General features: G+C 63.3%; 1 protein-coding gene and 1 long non-coding RNA gene across 8 annotated transcripts in view; both read left to right on the forward strand.

The window, feature by feature from the left end:
* The window catches only part of STK32C (serine/threonine kinase 32C), a 76395-nt gene that overhangs the window by 27536 nt on the left and 25579 nt on the right, over positions 1–23280 (forward strand). For 5 of the 7 annotated variants that reach the window (XR_004323705.1, XM_032490620.1, XM_032490617.1 and 2 more), the window contains one exon: positions 14705–14760. The exons of 1 other annotated variant lie outside the window; for it this stretch is intronic. Coding sequence is in view for 3 of the 6 variants with exons in the window: in XM_032490617.1 (XP_032346508.1) it covers positions 14705–14760 (56 nt within the window). In the remaining 3 variants the exon portion in view is untranslated. One more of the 7 variants, XM_032490621.1, reaches the window with a different exon arrangement.
* LOC116666899 lies at positions 1360–6757 on the forward strand. The gene is made up of 3 exons (XR_004323706.1): positions 1360–3273; positions 3496–3581; positions 3684–6757. It is a non-coding gene; the product is annotated as an uncharacterized LOC116666899 (long non-coding RNA).

A 23280-nucleotide genomic window follows, 5' to 3' on the forward strand; every position in this document is an offset into this window, starting at 1 on the left:
AAATAGCAACTTTTCCTTAACAATCCCTGCATTTCTTCTGTTTATCCAAACGCAGCGTGGGACCAGCGTGGGACTAAGACGCCAGCTGCCCTTGCATGAGGGCACACTGCACTGGGGCTGGCTGTCAGCTGCTCCCCAGGCAGGGAGGGCCCCCACCACGTGCGCCAGTCCCTCTGCTCTGGCCCCTCGCACCAGGGGAGGCGTCCCCTCCGCTGAGCTCCAGCCTGGTCGGCGTCGTGGTCTCAGGTGGCCACACCTGGGATGGGCAGCTCGCGGGGGCGGCCAGGCAGTTCTAGGGAAGCCGGCACTGGAACTGTGAGGTCTTAGCTCACCGGGCAGAAACCTGCCTCCCGCTTTTGCCCTCCTCTGGCCGCCCTGGCGAGGTCTGGTCCTGCCCCATCCCGTCCTGTCCTGTCCTGTACGGAGGCCCCCAGGGTGGCCGACCCAGGGCAACTCTCTCCTCAACTCCAGCCTGAACACTCCATTCATCTTGCAGACGGTTGGGTTCCCTACGTATTTTCAAAATTCCACGGATCTTAAAAAATAAGTCGCCCAAGCACACTGTCAGGTCAGCAGCGGCCACCTGGGAGAGGAGCCCTGGGAGGGGGCCCTGGGAGGGGGGCCCTGGGAGGGGGGCCCTGGGAAGGGGGCTCTGGGAGGGGAGCCCTCGGAGGGGGCCCTGGGAGGGGAGGGGCTCTGGGAGGGGGGCCCTGGGAAGGGGGCTCTGGGAGGGGAGCCCTGGGAGGGGGCCCTGGGAAGGGGGCTCTGGGAGGGGAGCCCTCGGAGGGGGCCCTGGGAGGGGAGGGGCTCTGGGAGGGGGGCCCTGGGAAGGGGGCTCTGGGAGGGGAGCCCTGGGAGGGGGCCCTGGGAGGAGGGCCCTAGGAGGGGCCCTGGGAGGGGAGCCCTCGGAGGGGGCCCTGGGAGGGGAGGGGCTCTGGGAGGGGGCCCTGGAGGGGAGACCTGGGAGGGGGGCTCTGGGAGGGGAGCCCTCGGAGGGGGCCCTGGGAGGGGAGGGGCTCTGGGAGGGGAGGGGCTCTGGGAGGGGGCCCTGGGAAGGGGGCTCTGGAGGGGAGCCCTGGGAGGGGGCCCTGGGAGGAGGGCCCTGGGAGGGGGGCCCTGGGAGGGGAGCCCTCGGAGGGGGCCCTGGGAGGGGAGGGGCCCTGGGAGGGGAGGGGCTCTGGGAGGGGGCCCTGGGAAGGGGGCTCTGGGAGGGGAGCCCTCGGAGGGGGCCCTGGGAGGGGAGGGGCTCTGGGAGGGGGCCCTGGAGGGAGACCTGGGAGGGGGGCCCTGGGAGGAGGGCCCTCGGAGGGGGCCCTGGGAGGGGGCCGAGGCCAGTGCGGGGGGGGCGGCTCTGCGATTCTTCTTTCGCTCAGTCACTCGTTCGCTCAGCCATTTGCTCGTTCATTCATTCGCTTACTCACTCATTCAGTCTTCCAACAAGCCCCTGTTAGGTGCTGAGGACTGGGCTTGGTGCTGCAGGGGTACTTGTCTGAGTCCCCCGGCAGCACCGCAGTCACCCCAACCTGGATCTGCCAGGGACTCAGAGCACCTTTTGGGGCAAAGAGCTTCCTCTTTTGATTGGAGGCCACCCTCAGGGTGAGGCCATTTAGCCAACATAGATGCTCCTTCGAAAATCCCACCTGTTTGCTCGAAAGCCGTTAGAGGGCCTGACTGACTCGGTGAGGCTTAGGTAAAGGTGCGGGGCTCTGCGTGGGGGGCCAGGGCGCTCCCAGGTGCTGGGGGCACGGCGGCCGCCTGCGGTCCCGCTGCTTTGTGAGCGGACAGGCAGGAGTGAGACTGTCTGCTCTTGTCAGCTCAGCCAGTGGCCTTTGCACCTTAGGGGGTAAACCCACCCGTCAGCCAGCCTGAGGCCCAGCAGCCGGGGCCGGAGGAGGCGCGGGAGGAGGCGGCTCCCGGCAGGGCAGGGGGCTGGTACACGGCCTCCAGGCCCCATACTCGCCTCAATACGCTTTTCCCCGCACCACCGCCCCTCCCGCAGCGCCTCCGAGGACGCCTGAGGTCCCCAGGGGAGGACGCGGCTCGGCTGCGTCTTTTTCCCACAGCCTGGAAGTTGCCCGGACCCCGGGGCAGCATGCAGGCTCCGGGCAGGATGTGTCTGTCAGACCTGGGGCTGGCGCTCAGCACAGCCACTCGAAGAGGCCTTGTGCCGGACCTCTGTGCCCCCAGCTGTGCAGGCACACCACAGACACACGCGCACACAGGTGTGGTCTGAGGTGTGTCACTGAGCTCCAGAGGAAGAGTGACTTCTGTCCTGGCCAAACGCCTCCCATTTGGGCCAGGTTACAAGGGACCCAACAGGAGCCCAGCGCCCTCACCGAGCGCTCCGCTTCTGGAGGGGCGTGGTCCCCTGGTTCGCCTAGTCTGCCCTGACCAGACTGAGCCCGGGGCACGTGAGTCACTGGCCAGAGACGCCACGTTGGGGATAAGGGGACCAGGGAGGCCTGGGGCTGGGCTGGGAAGCCCCAAGTGTGCGACATTCGGTGGGCACAGCCTGTGGGATCCCGCGGGGCCCAGGCTGGTCCTGAGCTGAGCCCTGGGCTGCGTGGGGTCACCCAGGATGCTGCTGGCCGAGCGGTCTCAGAGTCAGCCTGCTCCTGTGAGGGCGGGACGGCAGCTGTGCCTGCTCCCCGGTGGCGGGGCTGGATAGGGCCTCCCGCCCGGCCGCCCGCTCCCGGGGCTCACTGGTGCCTGGCAGACAGCGGGTGCCCCCGGCCTGTGCCCACAGCCTCTCTCCCCGTGAAGCCCAGGCCCCCAGGCTGCTCACGTGCCGTGAGCTCAGGCGATGTCCTGTGCTCCTTGGAGCCCCTTCCCGTCAGCCGAGCCCACTGCAGGCACCCTTGTCCCCCAGAAGCACTTCTAGCCAGCTCCCCAGCCCCACTGTGAACTCGCCCCCCTTTGCAGCACCATCCCCCACCCTGAGACTTGGGTTCTGACCCGGACGCCCCGCTTGTTGGCCCTGTGACAAGGGCAGATCACTGAACCTCTCTGGTCCTTAGACTCCTGCTCTCAGGCGGTGAACAACTCTCTCCTGCAACAGAGCAGATTGGATGCCTCAAAGTCCCCCTCCACGAAATGCTCATAATACGTGTTCTGTGTATTTTCACTGAGCGAAAATTGTGCTAAAGTGCGTATTGCTGATGAGTTTTGACAAACGTGTCCACCCATGTAACCAAGACCCCGCCCAGAAACGGAACATCTCCACCCGCCTGGAGGCCCCCCGCTGTTCCAGGCGGCCCCTCCCCGCGCCCAGAGGTGAGCCCTGACGCTGTTCCTGTCACTAGGGAGTAGTCGTGCCTGCCCTGAGCGTCCGTAATCAGAGCCACACTATGTGCGCCTTTCAGTCTGGCTTCAGTGCAGTGTTTCGGGGACCCATCCGTCTTGTTACGTATCAGTAGTTTGTTCTTTCTTAGAAGAAAATCGCCGAGCCCTGTTCTGTACGGGCACAGCTCAGCCTCTTCGTCCACTCTCCTGCAGATGGACGTTTGGGTTGGTTGCAGGATGTGGCTATTAGGAACAAGGTTGCAAAGAACATTCCTGTGTAGACGTCTGGTTTCTCTGGGGTGAGTAGGGACTGACTGCCTGGTGGCACCGTCGGGGTGTGTGTGGCTTTGTAAGAGGCTGCCAACGGAGTTTTCCAAAGCGACATGTTCTGTTCCCACCAGCACGTGTTGGGTGGACTGTTCCCCGTCCAGCGGGCACAGTGCTGTCCGCCCCTCACCGGCCACCAGGTGGGGGCCGTGGTGCCTCGCCTGGTGTCTGAGGACGTCGCGCGTGGTTTCCGGTGCCCCTTGGCCTTGGTGTACGTCCTCCTCTGTAAACGGTCTGTCGATGTCTCTGCCTGTTTTTAAACTGGGTGTTCTGTCATTTTATTACTTACATAATCTGGTCACAACCCAGGTTTATTTTTCACGTCCTTAATAGTGACTTTTAGAGAGCACATGTTCTACATCTTGACGAAGCAAAACGGGCCTGGAAGGCGTGACCGGGTGTGCGGGCCGCGGAGACCTGGGGCCGCGGTGGGAGGCAGGGCTGGGGGCCAGCTTCGTGGGCCGGGCTCCTTCTGGGGGGAGGTCGGCTGTCCTGTTGGCCCCCTCCACACACCCCCCGTCTTTCCAGACAGAACCCGCTGCTCTGCTGCAGAGATGGGTCCAGGAAATGGGTCGCTGCCTCCAGTCCTTTTTTGAAACTAGGCTGAATATAAATAAAATAGAGATTTGATGGATGAGGCTGGGTTTTTGTGAATTTAGCATCGGTGAATGTCAGAGCAAAGCTGCCTTGGCTGCACACGTGAATCTTACCTCTTCCATCCAGAAGGAACAAGGTTAATGACTGTCCTGCCCTCGCCTCCACCCCGCGCGATCACCTTGAGTAGGAAACCCGCGTGTGTCCCGCACAGACCTGATTCGCTCGGGAGTCACTTGTTAAATAAAATGAATTTTTTTATCGAGGTGAGATTCACGTAAAATTCGCCACTTTAAAGTGCATTCCAGTGTGGTGTCTGGTTCCAAGGCATTGTCACTGCCCCAGAGGATCCCACACGGGCAGCAGCCACGCCCTCCCGGGCAGCCGCCGTCTCTGCTTCCTGAGCTGGACTGCCCAGCACGTGACCTGAGCACCGCGGTGTCGGTGTTCTGCCGCTCTCGCTCAGTGTGACGCCCTCCAGGTCCATCCGCCCCCCGACGAGGGTCGGCGCTGCACCCCTTTGATGGCTGAGTGATATCCCGGGTGTGGACAGACCACCTCGCGTGCCTCCATCCCGAGCTGATGGGCACTGGAGTCCTTTCCACCTCCGGGCTAGTTCACGTCACCCCTTCGGGTCCGAGTGTCACAGGAGCACTTCCAGTTACCCGAACCGGGTACCTGCTCCCTCTCCTCCCTCCCTCACCCCGCCTGCTTCCTCTGGCCCCCGCGCCCACGTCTGCAGCCACACCCGGCTCTGAGTCCAGCACCACCTCGGCCCCGTGTGCCCGTGATGTCTCCCTCTGTTAACGGTCTCATCTCGGCGTGGACTCGTGCAGCCCGAGCTGGGACTTGACCAGCCACCCCGCTGCTGTGCTCTGCTCCAGGCAGCCACCAGCCGGGTCTGGGGGCCACGATTCCCTTAAGTTTTAAAAGCCTTTCCCACAAATGCATGCCCGAACGGTGGGTGTTCCTGGGCCTCACTGTGTTCCAGCCTCAGGGTGGGGGTGTCGGTTGCACCTGCGTGGGGTTGATTTGCTGGAACAGAACTGGGCACCGGGACCCTGTACGTGCTTCCTTTTTCCCATGTCAGAGGCTCCGGGTGCTGCAGGCGTGGTGTGGACCGGCCTGCACCTCCGTGTGGATCGGACCAGCTGGGGAACCCAGGCAGGGAGCTTGTGTGCGATTCCCCTGCAGAAGCCCTGGGCCCCTCCTGTTTCTACTTCCTTTTGACGAAGCCTGGACCTGCAGGAAATACCAGCAACCACTTTGTGCAGCCCGGCTCCAGCCTCGGATGTGGGGCCAGTGCGGGCTGCGGAGGGCAGAGAGGGGGCAGGTTACTTCCCCGGGGGTTGTCCAGGGCAAGCTAGCCGCACATCGGGGCTTTCGGAGTGACGCGGGGATGCTGGGCTGGCTGCTGGCCTCCCAGGGGATGCAGTGACCGTGGCTCAGGGTATGGGCACGAGTCCCCTGAGGGGCGGAAGCCAGCCTGACCGCTGTCCCCACCCCTACAGGCAGAGGGCACAGGGGCCCAGCCTGAGCCTTCTGGTGGGGTCCAGAGGGAAGGCCCTGCAGCTGGGGGTCTGGAAGGGGAAGGGGCTCAGCCTGTCCTCTAAGCACCCTGGTTCTGGGTCTTGGCCACGCAGGGGGCCCACGAGGGCTGCCGTGGCGTGCAGAGCACTTTGACAGGCCTTGTTCCTCCCATTCCCCTTCCCTCCTTCCCCACGTGTTGACAGATCCCGCATGTCCTGTCCTCGGACTAAAATGGCCCTGGATGAATGGTGCCCTGTGGCCACCCTGGCCAGGAGAGCTGTGTGCAGACTGCCCAGCTGGGTGCCCGCGTGCGGAGCAGAGCTTCCTCCTGATGGCGCCTGTCAGCCTGAGCCTCAGTGGACCTGGGCCTGGAGTGATACGGTCCCTCAGGGGAGGACTGGGGAGCAGCACCAGCCAGCTGGGGGCCCAGCTTCCTGAGAGGGGTCCGAGCTGGCCCTCATGTTGTGCCCTGTGCTCACAGACAGCAAGTGGGACCTCTTGCTCTGGGAAGGCTCGGCCCCCGTGGGTCGTGGTGTGGGAGCCTGTGCGTGTGCTGCGGGGCTGGGGCTTGGTTCTGCGGTGCATGGGAGTGGGCCGGGCTGAGGGGCCCTGGCTGGGCCGTGAGCAGAGAGGGGGTCCATCTCGCTGACACACATCTGTCTACTGAGCCGGCTGCCTGTTCGGAAGCTGCTGTCACCCCGACCCCGGCCGGCCTTTCCAGTGGGCCTTTGCTGTGTCTCTGTCCGGCTCAGCAGGCCAGGTCCCGTCAGCTGCTGGGGGCCGGATCAGTGATGCGGAGCATGGGGACCTGCCCTCTGTGGAGACCCCTCTGGGGGCAGCTCTGACGCAGGAGCCCCAGCCTTGTGACCTTCTCTTTCCTGAGAGCCGATCTCTGCCTGTACTTTTTCTCTATTAAATTAAACTTAATGCCATTTGTGATGTGACGTGTGTGGCTCTGGGCCTCGGTGACCTGGGCTCTACCCTTGTCCAGAAACAGGAAACCATGGCAACGGCCAAGACTGCGGTGGGGCGGGGTTAATAGTTAACCAGTCGCTGTGTGAAGGCTGATGGATCCCATAAGGCCAGGGGGATCTCCCTCCCCCACTGACGCCACCTGCTCCGCAGCCCCGTCCCGGAGGTCTGCAGTGGGCGTTCTGCGGGCAAACTGCAGGGGGAGCCCTGCCGTCCTGTGTGCGTGCCCCCATGGTCAGTCACATCCCCCCCCCCCCCGGCAGAGGACAGGACGCATAGGGGTCGTGCTCCCGCCTGGCCGGGGCGTCTGGGGAGGCTGCAGAGGAGGTGCCCACATGGGGTAAGGATGGTCTCCCAGCCCGTGGTCTGGGCCCTGCTTGGGGAAAAGGGGGTAAAAGTGGCATCTGGTCCAAGCAGAGCTGCAGGCGGCCCAGCCCCAGGCCCCACTGCTGGCTTCTCTGGGCTCTCAGGGTGTGGGGGTCTCTGGGAGCCTGGACCTCAGGTGGGTGAGGGGCCGCCAGGCCTGGGCCAGCGGTCTGTTTCCGCACACGCCCGTGCATGCGTGTGTGTGTCAACGTGCAAACACACAGGTGCGCACACACAAATGTGCACACACACCCCTTCCAGTCAGGCTGTGTGTGGCCCCCCACCCTGCCACCCGGGTCCTGCTGACACCCAGGTCCCCCAGAGCCGGCCTCAGATAAACCCAGAAAACCACATGTGCTGGTGAGGGCGCGGAGGAGCGGTGTGACGGTTCCTCAGAAACTGAACTGTCATTTGATCCCACAGACCCGCTTCTGGGTGTTTATCCAAAGGAGCTGAAAGCAGGGTCCTGAGAAAATATGGGCACACTGTGCTCACAGCAGCTGAGACATGAACACAGTGCAGTGTCAGCCGTGGATGGACGGATGCGCGACCTGTGGTCTGTCTGCACCGTGGAATATTGTTCATCCTTGAGAAGGGACTCAATTTTGACATGTGCTGTGGCATAGATGGCATGGGGGTCTGTCCTGCTGGTGGTACTGGCAGGGCTGAGCACCCCGGTGGTGGGAGGCAGCCAGCCGTGGGCCTTGGGCAGCAGGACCCTCTGGGTGGCCCCGGGGGAGGCGCCCCTGCCCCAACCCTGGCAGGTGGCAGGGGCCGCTGCCTCGGAGCAACGCCCTGCTCCCTGTTCCGTCCTGGCAACCTCCCTGCAGGCCTGGAGGAGCTGGGCCCAGCCGGCCAGAGATGCTTTACTGATCTGGCTGTTGCCTTAATCACTAATTTATGAAAGTTCCGGTGCCGTCTGGGGATGTGGATATGAAGCACTGGAACACGATTCCAGACTATTTTAGACCGGAGAGGGGCCAGGATAAACAGTGCTAGCACCGAGGGTGAGTTATGGGCGGAAGCTTTTTCTGGACGTGGCTGTGGGGAGGTCTCCCGGAGCCCCCCAGCCCCACCCCGAGTCCAGCCTGGGTGGGCCAGCGCGGCACCTGCTGGCTTCTGGTCTCTGGTCGCAGCCAGGGCTCCGGGTGTACTCTAGGCACCAGGGGCCAGATCGCTCCAAACTCAGGGACCCCAGAGGCTTCAGCTCTGTCTCTTGGCTGCTGCCACATCCTGGCAGTGTCTGTTTCTCAGAAAGGACAGCTGGGAAGGGCTGCAGTGGTGGGAGGCACAGGGCTGCTCTGGGCGCCCCACGGACGGGCTGGGGGGCCCTGGTGGGTGGTGAGCTCTCAGAGGGGCCTGTGAAGGCTTCCCAGAGAAGGACACGAAGGTGTGCAGGTGGCCAGGCGGGAGTGAGTGCGGGAGTGGGTGCGGGAGTGTCTCAGGTGGAGGGAAGGGCAGGCCCCTTTGAGGGAGGGGGTGCCCAGAACCCCCTCCCCAGCTGTTTCCCGCCTGCGGACAGAACACCTGCCCTCATCACCCAGCTGTTCTGAGAACTAAAGGCGATAACGACTGCGGGGCCCTTGGCCTGTGGGGTCTCGGTCCTGCAGACGAGCAGGGGCACCCGGTCAGGGCCCCGCCGCGTCTGAGGTGACTGTCTGCTGGCCGCTCCCCGCGTGCAGGTGTCCGTGTCCACAGGCCGGTCCTGTGCTGGCCTGCGGGGCGCATGGGAGCTGCTCTGGGGCCGCCCTGCTCTGGGGGGCCTTGGTCAGACTGAACGATTTTCCTGGAGAGTTTTCTGGGTCATAGGATGTATGAGGAAATTTAAGCACCTTCTGAGTGAATTTCCACAACTTGCGACGTTTGTTAATCACAACAGCTTTGGGAACGGGGCTCTCCCGAAATGGGGATGCTGGCCGAGGCAGGCCCGGCCTGGGCTCTGGGTCCAGCCTGGCCCAGGGCTTGCTCTCTGGCCACGCGGCTTCTCTGCCCGCCGACCCCGAGACGTCAGGAGCCCAGCTGCCCCTCCAGGCCTGTGGCGCCCGCGCCTCATGGGTCATGAGACCGGTGACTCATGACTGCAGACCGTCTATTTTTACTCCCCAGGGCCCATCTTCTCGCTTGCTTTTCTCGTCGGAGCAGATTTTTGTCCGTTTTGAGAGAAGCCCTGGCCGATGAGAGGACCGCCTTCTGCCCTGAGATCCCAGCAGCGCTTTCCCGGGAGCTTGCTGGGTCGGGCCCTCCTCCCGCGGGGCGCTGCCCCAGTGCTGGACTCTGGCGACGGTCGGGGTGGGGGGTGTCCCGGTCCTCGCCTCGGAAAGGAGGCTGGGCAGGCATGCGAAGGGCAGACTGTCGTTTTATTTTGGGGGAAGAGCGTTCAAATGTTACCCAGCCTCTTTGCTTGGGATCTTGGGGTCATGGCACAAGAGCCAGCGTTTGGTTTCTCTCCTGCCTTCGCCCGGATGTGTGGGGAACACCGGCCCCTTTCTCCTCCACCCCCTTTCCCCGTGAGCCTGTGGCCCGTCCCATCTTGTGCAGCCACCCGTGCAGGCCGGGTGTGCTGGTGCCGGGGCCCCTGTGTCCGGGCGGCACAGAGACAGGGACCGGGACGCCAGGGACCATTTGTTAGTTCCCCTGGAAACAAGGCCGTCAGAGTGCTGCCTGTGCCCCTGGCCTTTTCCCTGGGTGGTCGGCTTAGGGGAAGCCCTGAGTTTGGGTGAGAAACCCTCTGGGGTCATGGCTGCAGCCTCCTTGGAGGGGAGCAGAGCTTCGCCTGGGCTTTGGGCTTAGTGCTGAGATGGTCAAGGAAACTGGCCCGTGACCACCGGGCTCAGGCCACTGACCCTGAGCCGAGCCCACGTCTGCAGAGGGGACCTGGGCGGGCTCCCCTGAGGCCGTGGGTAGTGCAGGGGGTTGGTACTGGCGCCACAACCCTTGGGGAATAGAATTAAGCCTTCCTCCCGTCATGGTCCGGCGGTGGAATTAAGATGACCTGGTCTAGCTTCTGATGGTCAGCTCTGCAAAATAAAGGCATTCAGGAAGCATAGTCTTAAAGCCCTTTTTAAAAAATATTTATCCACACCCACCAGGAGGAGTCTGTGGCCGTGCCTGTGTGGCTGTGCGGCGAGGGCCCGGTGCAGACATGTTTCCTTCGTGCAGGACTTAGGCTCCTGGCAGAGCCGTGAAGCTCGGGACTGCTCGGGCTGATTGATCTGCTCCTTCTACGCGCTTTGTAATCCTGGGGGCACAGAATGCAGGGGAAGGTGTATGCGGGTCTCTGGCACAGCCATGTGCTTCCAGCCCCAGCGGGTGGGCGGGGTAGACTGGGCCTGGGTGTCCGGGTTGGGCAGTGGTCCTGGGTCCCTCGAGGAGCCCCCAGTCGCCGGAGGGCAGAATTAGCTGGGTGGACTTGAGGCTCTCCAGGGGGTTGGGGCTGGCCAGGACTCTGAGCAGGGGCACGTGGCTGGGGCCACTGCCCTCAGGGGTGGTTCTCGCCCGTGGTGGCTTCCCAGGTCTGGAGCCATGTCCACCTGCCCAGCCCTGGCCTGGCGGCTCACCCCACTGCTCTCGAGATGCTGCAGCCACACCTGGGGTCCCCATGCCCTCTGCGTCTACGCCAAGCGGTGTCCCTGACTGCCCGGTGCGCCATCTGCTGTCTGGGGTCCCATCTTGCAGCCGCCCCTGCTGGTGTCTCAGGAAGTGGGGAGGGTTGTGCTCAAAACCACAGGCCCGGCTCTGTGAGCTGCCCAGCGTGGACCGCAGGCCAGGGAGCCCACAAGGGCGGCCAGGCCCGGGCTCTCCACATGGCTCCCTTCACCTGCTGCCCTTGCTGGAACCTGCAGGCCTGCAGCGTCGCTCCCTTGGCCCCATCCAGTCAGCGCTCCGTGAGAAGCTCCCTCCATGGGGAGGGACGTGGGCGCCTTGTGTTTCTGACCTCTTACTTAATGCAGTGTCATTGCCATCTTTCCTCTCCCGGAAAGACTGAAGTCTGAAATTTGTGCTTTTCTCTAAAACATGGTGATTTTCTTGCTAAATGTCTTGCTAACTCATGGCCTCGGTGCCGATGCTCGGGGCTCCACATTCTGCTGGCCGCTGGAGCCGTGGGGCAGGGGCAACACAGCAAGCTGTCTCTGGGACAGGAGGCGCTAACTTCTCCCGCTGGGCCCACTGGACTGGGCGTTTGGCAGCGAGGCACTGAGCCGGCCACGCACAGCAGGACGCCCTCTGCAGGCCCATAGGGGCCACTCTTGAGGTGGGGCGAGCTCAGCCCTCGTCCTTGGCAACGTGTGGGAGTGGCCGGGGCTGCGCTGAACCCGAGTGAGGAAGGAGCCCTGGGCCTCCAGGCAGCAACAGGCCAGACCCAGGAGGAGACTGAGCAGATGGGCAGGTGTCCCCAGGCCCTGAGCCGCCCAGCAGAGCCTGTCTCTCCAGGCCACACTGCAGCCCCAGCCCTGTGTCCCCGATGCCTCACCTTTCCCCGCCGCCACCAAGGGCCTCCTCTGACCCCAAAGTCACACCAGTGCCTGTGAAGGAGGCCTGCCCCAAGCTGGCCTGCTCCCAGGGACACTGTCCCTAGAAGGACTGGGGCCACCATCCACCTTTCTGGTTGTGAAAGTTTGTGCTTGGTTACCTGGTCAGCCCACCTCTACTAGCGCAGGTAGAAAAGTACCTGGTTTAGAAGGACCCCGCAGAGTCGCCAGCACACGGCCCATCCTCCGCCCACACCGGGCAGTGTCTTCCTGCCATGCCAATCTGGGCACCTTTGTCACCTCTGGGTGTCTCATGCTCCATCCCTGAGATAGGGTCACAGGCCTGGAGGCACACAGACCTGGGGGTACAGACCTGGGGGGCATAGACCTGTAGGGCACATAGACCTGGGTGTTGCATAGACCTTGGGGGCACATAGACCTGGGGGTACAGACCTGGGGGCACATAGACCTGGGGGTACAGACCTGGGGGGCATAGACCTGAGGGGCACATAGACCTTGGGGACATACACCTGGGGGGCGCATAGACTTGGGGGGCACATAGACCTGGGGGGCACAGACCTAAGGGGCGCATAGACCTGGAGGCACATAAACCTATGGGGCACAAAACCTGGGGGTAGAGACCTGGGGGGCATAGACCTGGGTGCGCATAGACCTGGGGGTACAGACCTGGGGGGCACAGACCTCTAGGGCACATAGACCTGGGGCACATAGACCCGGGGGGCACATAGACCTGGGGCGCATAGACCTGGGGCGCATAGACCTGGGGGTCACATAGACCTGGGGGGCACATAGACCTGGGGCACATAGACCTGGGGGTCACATAGACCTGGGGGGCGCATAGACCTGGGGGGCACATAGACCTGGGGCGCATAGACCTGGGGGTCACATAGACCTGGGGGGCACATAGACCTGGGGCGCATAGACCCGGGGGTCGCATAGACCTGGGGGTCACATAGACCTGGGGGGCACATAGACCTGGGGCGCATAGAACTGGGGGTCACATAGACCTGGGGGTCACATAGACCTGGGGGGCACATAGACCTGGGGCGCATAGACCCGGGGGTCGCATAGACCTGGGGGGCACATAGACCTGGGGCGCATAGACCTGGGGGTCACATAGACCTGGGGGTCACATAGACCTGGGGGGCGCATAGACCTGGGGCACATAGACCTGGGGCGCATAGACCTGGGGCGCATAGACCTGAGGGGCACATAGACCTTGGGGACATACACCTGGGGGGCGCATAGACCTGGGGGGCACACAGACCTGGGGGGCGCATAGACCTGGGGGGCACATAGACCTGGGGCGCATAGACCTGGGGCACATAGACCTGGGGTCACATAGACCTGGGGGGCACATAGACCTGGGGCGCATAGACCTGGGGTCACATAGACCTGGGGGGCACATAGACCTGGGGCGCATAGACCTGGGTCACATAGACCTGGGGGGCACATAGACCTGGGGCGCATAGACCTGGGGCACATAGACCTGGGGCGCATAGACCTGAGGGGCACATAGACCTTGGGGACATACACCTGGGGGGCGCATAGACCTGGGGGGCACACAGACCTGGGGGGCGCATAGACCTGGGGGCACATAAACCTATGGGGCACAAGACCTGGGGGTAGAGACCTGGGGGCATAGACCTAGGGGGCATAGACCTGGGGGGCATAGACCTGGGTGCGCGTAGACCTGGGGTACAGACCTGGGGGCATAGACCTGTAGGGCACATAGACCTGGGGCACATAGACCCGGGGGGGCACATAGACCTGGGGCACATAGACCTGGGGGGCGCATAGACCTGGGGGGCACATAGACCCGGGGCGCATAGACCTGGGGGGCATAGACCTGGGGCGCATAGACCTGGGGCACATAGACCCGGGGGGGCACATAGACCTGGGGCACATAGACCTGGGGGGCGCATAGACCTGGGGGGCACATAGACCCGGGGCGCATAGACCTGGGGGGCATAGACCTGGGGCGCATAGACCCGGGGGGCGCATAGACCTGGGACGTGCATAGACTTGGGGCGCATAGACCTGGGGGGCACATAGACCTGGGGGACACAGACTTGGGGGCACACAGACCTGGGGGTACAGACCTGGGAGTAGAGACTTGGGGGGCACATGAACCTGGGGGGCACATAAACTTGGGAGGCACAGACCTGGAGGCACATAGACCTGGGGGGCTTCGGCCAGACTGGCCTGGGCCCTGGGCAGAAACGGGCTCCCCACCTGGGGTGCTGAGCTGTGTGTGGGGGAGAAGCCTATGTGGACGCAGTGAACCCCGTCTCGCGTAAGGAGAAAGCGTTGGTTTGAGAGTAGGCGGAGCCCTGGAAAGCCGTCCACACCGCTCTGCGCTCCGCAGGGGCTCCTGCTGCCGGGCTGTCAGGGGTTAGCGATTAGAAAAGCTGCCATCTTCAGCGTCTCTTTCCTCGCAGGGAGCGTGGGGGGCGCTCACTGTCTGATTCTGTGGAGAAAGTTGATAGAAACAAGGCCTCGAGGGCTCCCACGGGCTGCGGACCTCCCCCATTATTAGTCCTGGGCCGTTGCAGGCTCCCCTCAAGTCGGTCCAGAGACTCCCCCAGGCACAGTCCCCAGACTGTGCAGGACGGGTGGCTGCTTCGGAGGCTCTGGGCTGCTGATCTGCGGGTCTTCCTGGGTTCTGGCTACTTTCACTGAGGGCTGCTGGGTGTCTGGGGCTGAGCTGAGCTGCTCCGGTCCCTTCTGCTTCCATCGTCCCGCCTGTGGGCTGTGCGGCCTGGCCTCACCCCGCCGTGAGCGCGGGGCCCACCTCTGCCTTGGCTCAGGCCCTTCTGGTACCCGGGCTGGAGCTCAGCCTGCAGCAGCACCACGGCCGGCCCTCCTCCGGGGTGAGGTGGGCTGCAGAGGGCTGCAGCACTGGGGGCTCTGCATAGTGTTGGGGGGCTCCTTATAGCATTGGAGGCTCCCTGCAGCGTGGGAGCTCCCTGCAGCAGTGGGGGGCCCTGCAGCGTGGGGGGCTCCCTGCAGCAGTGGGGGGCCCTGCAGCGTGGGGGGCCCCTGCAGTGTGGGGGCGCTTGGGGGCTGCTCCAGCCAGGGGGCTGTGGCAGGCACAGGGCCTTTCTACCACCTCACCTGGCATCCCTCTGTTTTCTCTGCAGTGAACTTGGACCACTTCCAGATCCTGCGTGCCATTGGGAAGGGCAGCTTCGGCAAGGTAAGGCCCCCGGCAGGACCAGACCAGCCGGACCAAGGTGAGGGAAAGCCCGCCCCCCACCTCGGGTCTGTTGGTGGAGGATGTGGGTGTCCTTCCCGCTGAGCAGGCTGGGGTTACTGGGGGCATCAGGGCGGGTGTCAGCTGAGCTCACCACCGCCAGGGGCTCAGTCCAGGGCCTTGGGGGTCTCGGAGCTCAGCTGAGGGTGCAGATGGCACGGCCTCTGGGCTCTACAGGGGCTGAGACCCTGACACCCACTCACTCTCCATACAGAAGGCCCTTTTGCAGCGTTTCCCTGTCTCTTTCCTTAGAGACGGGAGCCAACTCGAGACCTGAAAGTGGAGCGTCTTAGAAGCCGCTCCGTGGTGTGGCTGACACCCTGTGTCCGGAGCCACAGGGACACTCGGATGCCACAGTTGCAGCTAAAGCCCAGAGGCCAGGCTTCACCTGCACCCGTCCCTCCAGGCCATGTGGGAGCAGGGTGGAGGGAGGGGGTGGCCATGCTACCCTTGGCCTCCAAACAGGCCTTCCCGGAGCGCACTGTGCCTTCGCTTTGGTTTCTCTCGGCCGGATCCCACTTGCTGATCGCCCCCTTGTCCTGCCTAGAGACGGGGGGCAATTACAACCCAGAGACTTAGGGAGCTCTGCAAGGGGTCAGATCAGCTCTCGGGACCCTGCCGCACGGGCCTGGTGTAAATGGGTCGCCCTGAATGGACAGTGTCTGTTCAGCTCAGAGGCCTTGGCGGATGAGTGAGGCCTTTGCACCCTCCCCAGCCCCACACAGCCGGCTGGACGCCGTGACTGTTAAGCTCTGTAAGCCTTTTAAAGGGATCGCTGCGCCGCCAGGGCAGGCTCCGCGGGAGTCTGAATGCTATTAATCACCTCCAGTTCGTTGTATCTCAGTGCCGGCTGCCTTAGGTTACCAAGCCTGGGGTAATTATAAGCCCCTTTTCTCACATCCATCGGAATGCCTTATGCATGAGGAAGAGAGTGTTTTTAACATCCCTCTGAGTCAGGAGCTACCCAGTGGGCCCGGGCCTTTTGTCGGCTGTGCAAAGGTGGTTGATCCAGAAGCCGAGGTCCTTAGCTGGCAAGTTCGTCAGACACGGAAGGCGGGCTGGGATGGCCTCTGCCGCCTGGCTTCTCCCAGGCGAGCCCCAGGGTGTGGGGAGGTGAGAGAGGTGGGCAGGTGGAGCTTAGGGGGACCTGCCCCCTCCTCCCCCAGTGGAAGACACCAGCCCAGACCAGGTTTGGGAGGATGGCTTGTACAGGGAGACACAGGGTCCTCCAGATAGCTGAAAACAGGAGGAGGAGGGAGCTTGGGGACCCTCGGGGCAAAGACCGTCGGGCGGAGGAGGCTGGTGGGCATGGGGCCGTGAGGCCGTTCCCTGTCCCCACCCCCCGCCCCCCAGGCTGGGCCTCGCGCACCCTTCCTGGGGACAGCCCTCATGCCCCCTCTGCACAGCCAGGTGGTCCCCCCTCCCCCACGGTGTCTGCACAGCCCCAGGACTCTGGCTTCTCTGACCAGCCCTTGGTTTTCAACAGCCAGCCGGCCGCAGGGTCCCAGAAGTGGGGCTCTGCAGAGTGGTGACAGGAGGAGGCATGGCGTCCTGCCAGGGTTGTGTCTTAAGATGCAAGTTGTGGTGTAATTGGAGGGCTACTTCCTGCTCCCTAATTAGGCCGCCTAATTAGGCCTCCAGGGGTCTCTGGGCCACGGTTGCCCGCTGTGTGTCTGGAATGTGGGCAGGACTGCAGCCCTGCCACAGGCCAGGCCCGTGTCCTTCCAGCCGCTCCCGGGGGCTGGGGCACTGACCCCACGAGGAGAGGGACTGGGGGTTTGGAGCCGGCCCCAGCGTGGGCGGCTGTTTGCACGTGGCCTCACTTGAGAGGGTGTGCGCGGGCGCAGCCGTGCCGGGGGCACTGGTGAAGGCTGGCTTTGTGAACTGCTGTGAAACTCCTCTGGGCCGAGCGGGTGTGAGCATTCGGCAGCCCCCCACCCCCGCCGTGGACAGAGGCGCAGGAGTCAGTGTGTCTGACTTGACTGGTCTGTCCCCAGCTGCTCCTGGAAATGGACTGTGCAGACTTGCTGTGTCTGGGCCTTGGGTACAAAACTGGATAGTGTTTTGTTTTAGGTTTTATTTTTTAACCAGTTTTTTATGGTGGTGAATTACACATAACTTCGAAGTCAACATCTTAACCATTTTAGGCTCGTGGCTCCGTGGCACTGAGTTTGTTCACAGTGTCGTGGAGCCGTCACCAGCGTCATCTCCAGACCTTTTCAGCAGAGGGGGGCTGGTGGCGGAGGTCCAGCCCACCCCCCGTGATAGTGAGAGTGCAGACCCCACTGGCATAGGGTGTGGACTGGGCTTTGTTCCTGGGCATTCGGGAACGTCATGGCCTCCTGACCACAGGAGGAGGCTGGGACCAGTCCTCAGGGCAGAGAAACCAGGTGGCCGTGAAGCTGGGGGGACAGTTCCCGCCCACCCCCTGCCTGTGTCCACGCAGCACTGGGAGCTGGGAGGCTTCCCACGGCCGTGCCTGTGCGGATGTGAGCCCCTGGCTGTGGGCCTCCATGCAGGGGAGGTCAGTGAGCCCCACAGGTGTAGTTGGACTGTGGGCCTCCGTGGTGCTGTGTGGCAGCCCTCCGCCAGGGGTTGTATGTCCTGGAATCTCAGATTGCAAATGACAGACGGTTAATTCAAGAGAGCTGGGAAGAGGTGACAGATACGAGCTAATGTCACCAGGGTGGGAAAGGGCAGTGTGGCTGGTCCCCAGGGTGGCTGAGCTGGGCTGGTGTCGTGCCAGCACTGGTGGTCTCTGCCCACTGGGCCCTCTCTCCCAGCTCAGCTCCGGATGACCCCGACCTCCCTGGCCAGGGAGACAGGTCCTCCTGCCCTGGGCTGAGATGGCTCAGGGCAGCCCTCCGGTTGGCTCCTGCCCTGCCCCAGTCACCGTAAATGGGGCTGCAGTGGTTGGCAGTGACCTGTCACAGCAGAAGGCGGGCAGGGGCCCTGGGGCGCGGCGCTGGTCCCCGTGTGCGGGGCAGCCCCCATGGTCCCTGCCTGCCCCGAGCGTCGCTGGAGCAGCTGCGTCTTTCCCAGCAGAGGCGGCAGCTGGAGGGGGTTCGAAGGCAGCGTTCTTTTGCGGGGGTGCGTGCGGTAGGGCCCTGGTGAGGGGGCGCTGGGCTCAGACCTCTGCCTTTGGGGCCCCTGCACAGCTGGTCTGAGCATGGCTGACCTTAGCTAGCTGCCGCCTCGAACAGGGCTTTGGAAAACCACCATTGTGAAGAAGTGGTTACTGAGAATGGAAACCTATGAGCACATGGGTTTTTCATCTGCAGGTGATCGCCACCTGGCAAGAAACCAGCAGAGATGTCAGCAGGGCTGGCCTGCGTGGAGGCCCCTGGCCCTACCTCTCCTCCCCCACCTCCCTCCCCGGCTCCCCCTCCTCCCTCCTCCCCCTCCTCTGCCTCCCAGCCTGGCCTGGCCTGCTTCCCAGAAAGCCTGGAGCTCTCCCCCTGCGCCAGGCCTGAAGCTGCCCTGGGGAACCTCAGACCAGCCCCTGGGTCCGTACTGGGGACACCAGCCTTGTGGACTAGGTTGCAGGCCCCATACCACCCCCTGCCAGCTCCAGCACACAGCCTGCCCACCCCACACCCACCGGGGCTGGGGTGGAGCCCTGCCCACCTCTGCCCCAGGTTCAGGTTGGGCTCATTAAAAACCAAGCTCCCAGAGGCCTGTTCCTCTGTAACTGTAGGTGGTTCAGTCCCTGCTTGGTTCATGAGCACCAGGGCAGTTCCAGCCACGGGACTGCAGGGTCCCATGAGTGAGGGATGAGGGGCCCCCCCGTGAGCGTCCTGTGCCCCCAGAGGCAGAAACTTCCTTGAAAGGACCCTGCTCTCAGGGTGCCGCCCTGCATTGTTGCATCCACAAAGGCCGCCTTGGAGTTTCTTCCAAGTCGCCCCTCCTCCCTCCTTCCAGCCGGGGTCCCCTGGGGTTGGCACCCTACCCCACCCGTCCACGGCCCCTGCTGCCTTTCAGTCCTTGGCTCTAAGCCCCCCGCCCCCCGGCCCTGAGCCCGGAGCTGGAGTGGACGCAGCTCTCAGAGAACTCAGTGGTCCCGGCAGGGCTGGAGGGGAGACCTCAGGTTTTCCGGGACACCGGGCACTGGCCACACTGGGTGTCTGTGCTGACCCCCGGGGCCACATGGGGGCCGTGGGCAGGGAATGCTGGCCCCACAGTGGCTCCTTCTGCCCTGGGAGGAGGACAGGGCCACCTTGCCCCCTCCTTTGACTCATCCAGCTCCTGGCCTCGCCACCCGCTCTGGGGCCCAACGTGTGAGCTGTGCCCACCTTGCTTTGGCCCTTACTTGGGGCCACCCTGGGGTATGTGTCCCCCTCCTGGGCACCCAACCGCCCTCCAGGCCGTCCACGTGCATGGCCACGAGCCCCTGACACCCAGGCCTTCTGGGCCAGGCCCTACCCCCTTGCCTGGGGCTGGCGGAGGGACCTGGAAGGGCCTGGCTGGCCCTTCAGGCTGCGTCCGGGCTCCAGCCGCCCAGCACGGGGCCGGTACTCAGGGGCTCCTGGGAATCGGGGTGCTTTTCAGGTGTGGCAGGCGTGAGCTCCCCCTGCCCCCAGCTTGGGTCTCCCCAGTTGTGTCTCGCTGGACGATATGGCCACAGTTTACTCCGAGGCAGGTCGTTTAGGTGGAATAATCAGGATTTGGAGAAAGCCAGTCTGTTTCCCGTGGGCAGTGAGGAGGGTGCAGCCCTCAGATGCCCGCCCGCACCCAGGCTGGGTGTGTCTGTGCAGCGGGCCTCCCCCCAGCCGCCAACCAGGCTGTTTTGCGTCCAGGAAGCTGAATTCCAGCTCCAGGCTGCACATACTGCAGGATCATAGCAGGCGCTGTAGACGGGCATTTGCTCGGAGCCCCCAGCCCTGTGGATCAGTGGTGTCTGGGCCCCGTGTGGGGTCTCAGCTCCCAGGGCCTCTCCGAGGCAGGCCCAGTTGAGGGGCGCCCGTGGCACCTTCCTGGGCCCCAGTGACACCGGGGGCGGGGCCCTGGTTGGCTGTGCAGGTGGGTGGTGTCCCTTGACCCCTTTCTGGCCGCACCCCTCCTCCTAGGAGTGGGCTTCTCTCCAGGGCTCTGGTTTCCTGGGGCAGGGGAAGGCGTGTTTTCACCGTCAGAGCTTCTGCGGCTCCTTCCCCCACCCCCACCTGGTGGTGGGCGGGCCGAAGTCAGGCAGAACCCGCAGGAGCTGCTCCGGTGCAGCCCGTGCCCCAGCACTGCCCACCCCTGTTTCCGGCCAGCCTGGCCTCGCTCGGCCTCTGGTCCCCGGGCCCCGAGCGCCCTGCCTGAGCTCCCTGGAGGCCCCACGTCTGTCAGTGTCCACCTGGGACTCGTTTACAGGGAGTGTCACTACTTTTACACCAGAACAAAGAGAAGATTCTGTTTTGGGGAAGAAACTTCACTCCGTCTGGAATTTGACATTTTTCGTTGGGCAAGCTTGGCTGTCCGTCCGCCGTCTGTCTCAGGGACTCTGTTTCGCTCTGACCCGCGGGCCTTCTCAGCCGCCCGGCTTTGCTCTTCCAAAGCACCAGCTGCTCCCACGTAATTTTTTCCTCTAGTTGAACTTTCAAATAAATTTTGTCAAGATCAAAAAGAAACTCATTGAAATTTGGGTAGGAATTACATTTTAAGATGAAAGGGGGGGAAGTTGGTATCTTACCACCCAGGAGCGTTCACGTTCTGTCGTGTTTATTACGTATTGTTCTTGTGTTTGTTTTATGTGACGCTGTTGTGTATTATCTTGTTTTGTAACTGTGAATAGGAGATTTTATTTTCCGACTTTTTCCCCAGTTTATTGGACTTTGGTGGCTTCTGCCCCCACCCCGCCCACCGCACTCCCCTCCACTGCAGGCACCGTGCTGCGGCTCACATAGCCGGCCTGGGCCTAGGGCAGGGCTGAAGCAGGTGCAGGCAGCCGAGGCTGGGGCCTGGCTCTGTCAGCCTGTGCAGCACCCACTCTGGGGTTCACCAGAGCTGTCTGGGGTTCAGCGTGCCCCGAGCTGAGGGTAACGGGCTCCTGTGACGCCTGCTGTGGGGCGGAGGCTAGGTCTCCACTCTTGACCTGGGGTCTAGAGAGCCCCTCACAGTGGGCAGCCAGCCGGACCAGGGGAGCATCGGGAGGCAAGGTCGAGATACGTGCCGGCCACAGCCCTGCAGCAGGAAAGGTGTGTCTCTGGGGGCGGGGTGGAGTCCCAGAGGCCCGGGACCTGGATGCGGTGCTCTGCACAGCAGGCAGGATCCAGGCCCGTCCTGCACCCCAGCCCTCTGGCCCCTGGCCTGTCTTAACCGCTGGGTGGGTTTCTGCCCTCGCCAGCCGGGACTGCTCCACCCCACGCCCGGCGTGCCCCCTGCCCCGCAGCACTCTTTCTTCCTTTCTCCTCGCTGGCACAAGAGCTGGGCTGGAGACGCCACTGGAGCTCACCCTGGGCCCCTGTGGTGCCTGCTGTCCATGTTCGGGTGGGTGGGCCTGGCCACCCTCCCTTAGCCTAGGCCCATCAGGACACCCATCAGGGTCCGAGTCAGGACACTTGCTATGAGGCAGGGCACGGGTGGGGTGGGGCTGTTCCCCAGCTGTGGGGCCCAGGGACCCTTTTCTGGCCCCACCCGGGGTGAGGTGCCTACGCCCAGCCTCTTGCTCCTGCAGAAGGGCCAGCTGAGCGGTTACCTGGGGAGGGAGGAAGGCCCGGGCCAGCCTCAGGGGATGAAGCATCCCAAGCCCGGGCACATGCCTGCGTTTCTCCAGTTACTGGGGGAGGAGCCCCCCAGGAACCTCCTGACCCAGATCTTCAGGTGGACCTGGATGGGGGGCAGGTGGGCAGGTGCGGTGGGAGGGGATGAGAGTGGTGGCAGCGGCAGGAGTGCAGTGCCGGGGGCTCTCGGCCTCGCCGCTTTCCCGTGGACCCTGTTTCCGAGCGACGCCTCCTTCCCGGCCTCCCCTTCCCCTCCCCCCCATCTGTGAGGAGCCTGCGCTGTGGTTGCCACGGCAACGCCTCAAAGGATGGCAAGTGATCAGCCCTCCAGAGCGTTGCTGTGCCATCTCGCTGAGTTAGCACAGGAGGAGCCGTTCTGGGGTCCGTGTATCCGTTATGGCGGAAACGCCGCAGGGAGAGTGGCTGTGGCTGAGAGCTCAGAGGTGTCGGGCTCTGGGATGTGAGTCTGGCCCCCAATAGCCTCCACTGGGGCTGCTGGAGACAGCCTTGCCTGCAGCCTGTGCGCTGCTCCGTGTGATCTTTGGTTTTCCACTGGTGGTGAGTGCTGCATTCTGGCCCTTCCATCACCGACCAGCTCCTTGACCGGCTCACAGCCCCTTCTCCTGAGACGTCCAGGCGCCAGGTCTGGACTCTGGATCTTAGAAACCTGCACCTACGGCATGCTGTGCCCTGGGTGCCAGGCCCAGGCTCTGCATTCCTGGCACACCCTTGATTGTGACTGTGCGGGTGGCATCGGGGAGACACGGGAAGCATCGCTGAAGGCACGCTGGCGGCGGCCATGAGACTTGACGGCAGTCTGCAGAAGCCCAGCGGCCCGGGCCCAGCTGCTTGTGGTCACTGCGCGCACCAGTCTGAGTTTCCTGAGACGCCACCCTCGCAGCCACACGGCCTCTGGCTTCTGCTCTAGTCTCGTCTCCTCCCACGGCCAGCAGACTGCCTGCCGCCTGCCCGCTCTGACCCCTAGATGTTGTGGAGCTATCCCCATTTGTCAAAGACCCCCTCCCGCAGGCCCCCTCCTCCAGACCCTTGAGCAGCGGCATTTCTTGACTCCATTAGCTGGGACAGAAGTTGGCTTGACGTTAACGTTTTTAAAAAATTGTAGTAAAATAGACACAACACGAAATTTACCAGCTTTACCACTTTTAAGCCTACAGTTCAGTGGCAGTAGTTACATTCACGCTGTTGTGTACCATCACCTCCGTCCGTCTCCGGAACTTTTTCATCTTCCCAAACTGACACTGTCCCCGTGAAGCGCTAACTCCCCACCCCCACCCCCCAGTCCCTGGTAACCGCTGATCTACCTTCTGTCTCTACAAATTTGACTCATCTGCGTATCTCATAAAAGTGGAATCACGATATTTGCTGCTTCGGGACTGGCTTCCCTCACTCAGCACGGTGCCACCCAGGTTTGTCCGTGCAGGAGCCTGTGTCAGCATTTCCTTCCTTTAGAGGCTGAATAAATAGTTTACTGTGTGGATGGACCACAATTTGCGTCTCCGCTCACCCGGCTTGGTTCTCCTTTAGGTGAGTATGAGCCACGCCGCATGAGCCCGGTGCACAGACTTGCTCGAGTGCCCGCGCTCAGTCCTCCTGGGCGCACACCCCGCAGCGGAGTCTCTGGGTCATATGGTGCCTGGTGATATTTTAGTGGCTCAGCCTTTGGGATGTTTTAAAATAATTTAAGAATTATTTTACTTTCACGTGCTGTCGACACCTGGAGGGAGTGGCTTGCTGGGTTCTG

Source organism: Camelus ferus, chromosome 11, assembly GCF_009834535.1.
Source record: "Camelus ferus isolate YT-003-E chromosome 11, BCGSAC_Cfer_1.0, whole genome shotgun sequence".
NCBI classification, from domain to species: domain Eukaryota; kingdom Metazoa; phylum Chordata; class Mammalia; order Artiodactyla; family Camelidae; genus Camelus; species Camelus ferus.